The 2,014-nt window shown below is 51.1% G+C and overlaps 1 protein-coding gene across 1 annotated transcript in view; it reads right to left on the bottom strand.

The window, feature by feature from the left end:
* The window catches only part of LOC132587955 (alpha-2,8-sialyltransferase 8B-like), a 10,071-nt gene extending 9,704 nt beyond the window's left edge, over positions 1-367 (bottom strand). The window contains exon 1 of the mRNA XM_060260369.1: positions 6-367. Coding sequence (XP_060116352.1) covers positions 6-367 — 362 coding nt within the window. The remainder of the gene's footprint in view (positions 1-5) is intronic.
* Positions 368-2,014: the final 1,647 nt, after the last annotated feature.

The raw sequence follows: 2,014 nt of genomic DNA, 5'->3' as shown, positions 1-2,014 counted from the left end.
GGAACGGCTCGTGGAAATCAGAGTGGACTTTCGCCTTGGCCCCGGCCTCCACATCCACGGAGTCACCGGGACCATCACGGTTCAAGTGCACTATTTTGAGGATGGCAACGTCCATCTGACTGTCACACGGGATGTGGAGGAGACGCTGTTGGTCACAGACGAGGCCCAGACTGCTCAAGACTTTGTGAAGCTCGTGAAGAAAGCAGAGAACCAAGTCCAGAACGGGCTGATGGAAGAGTATCAGAAAATGAACGACACATATGTGAAATCTTTCCGGAGGCAGCTGCCCATCATCCACACCACCCTGGACTGGGAGAGGATGACGACGGCGAAGATCGTGGAGGCCCATGGGATCCAGTGAAACCATATCAGCAGGATGGATGGGGAATCCCCTGGGAAAGGGGGACTGTTGGAATAATCTCACAAAAGAAATAGTAAAGGGGGAGGGAGAAAAGAAACGGAGGAGAAGAGTGCAATAAAGAGGGATCGTGATTGTGGCTGCGTAGCTCTTTTGAATGTTCACAGCACCTCCTAGGGTTGCCAAGCCTCCGGGTGGGGCTGGAGACCCCCCACTTTTCCAACTGATCTCCAGCTGGCAGAGATCAGCTCCGCTGGAGAAAATGGCTGCTTGGAAGGGGTGGACTCTGTGGCATTGGAGCATGCTGAGGCCTCTCCCCTCCCCAAACCCCACCTTCTCCTGCATCTACCTCCAAAGTTTCCAGGTATTTTCCGACACAGACCCGGCAACCCTAGTTGATGAGTACCATGGACTTGAAGGTAGTAGAAAGATCTTTTGTAGAAAGATCTGCCTCATCTGTTCAAGGCTCCCAATTCCAAATTTAAGTATCTACAGAGCTGGCTTTTAAAGGTATCTGGCAAGGACAAGGAGATAGGGTTGCCAGCCTCCAGGTGGGGCCTGGAGATCTCCCTCTTTTACAGCTAATCTCCAGCTAGCAGAGATCAGCTCTCCTGGAGAAAATGGATGCTGTGGAGAGTGGACCCCACTGAGGTCTCTGTCCTCCCCAGACTCTCCCCCGCAAAATCTCCAGGAGTTCCCCAACTTGGAGCTGGCAACCTTTGACAGGGGTGGAATTCTAGCAGGAGCTCCTTTGCATATTAGGCCACACTCCCTGAAGTAGCCAATCCTCTAAGAGCTTACAGGGGTCTTAGTGCAGGACTCAAGGAGGATTGGCTACATCAGGGGGTGTAGCCTAATATGCAAAGGAACTCCTGGACATATGAACATATGAAGCTGCCTTATACTGAATCAGACCCTTGGTCCATCAAAGTCAGTCTTGTCTACTCGGACTGGCAGCAGCTCTCCAGGGTCTCAAGCGGAGGTTTTTTCACGCCTACTTCCCTGGACCCTTTTTTGGAGATGCCAGGGGATTGAACCTGGGACCTTCTGCTTACCAAGCAGATGCTCTACCACTGAGCCACTGTCCCTCCCGCTAGAATGGATGTCCTGCTAGAATTCCACCCCTGAAGTGCCGAAGAAGATGAGCTACATTTTCCACCTCTCCGTTATAAGCCGCTTTACCCAGCCAATCAACCAACCACCTACATCCTTTACACCTCTTCTGCCTGTTTCTTCCTTTTTGGTAGGGTTGCCTTGGAGGGGGGGGTGGGAAATTGGCCTGCCCTGTTAAATAGAAGCTTCATGGACGTCATTTTTCAGCTGATTTTAACGACCTCTGTGCCATGAAAATTGTCACATTTCCACATCTGAAGCCTCTAAAGGAGACGGGATTTTTTTTTTTCCAACTGGGTGCTCACAGCCTTACCTTTTAACAAGCAAGATTTTTTCTCCCATGACACCTGGAAGCTACAGACCTTTGGGGAATCGAACACACGGTGGGAATGGACCAGATCTAGCTCCTTGACTGTCTTTGCCCACAGCCCCGACAAATTCTGGAGGAGTCACTCCAACAGAGCTCAGGGTCTGCGGTGAGTCTCTCCAAGAAAGACCAGCTGTTCACAGTTCAACTCCTACGTATCCTGGTTCCTAATTCAT

Source organism: Heteronotia binoei, chromosome 19 (assembly GCF_032191835.1).
Source record: "Heteronotia binoei isolate CCM8104 ecotype False Entrance Well chromosome 19, APGP_CSIRO_Hbin_v1, whole genome shotgun sequence".
Lineage (NCBI taxonomy): Eukaryota > Metazoa > Chordata > Lepidosauria > Squamata > Gekkonidae > Heteronotia > Heteronotia binoei.
This window is presented reverse-complemented; position numbering and strand designations above follow the sequence as displayed.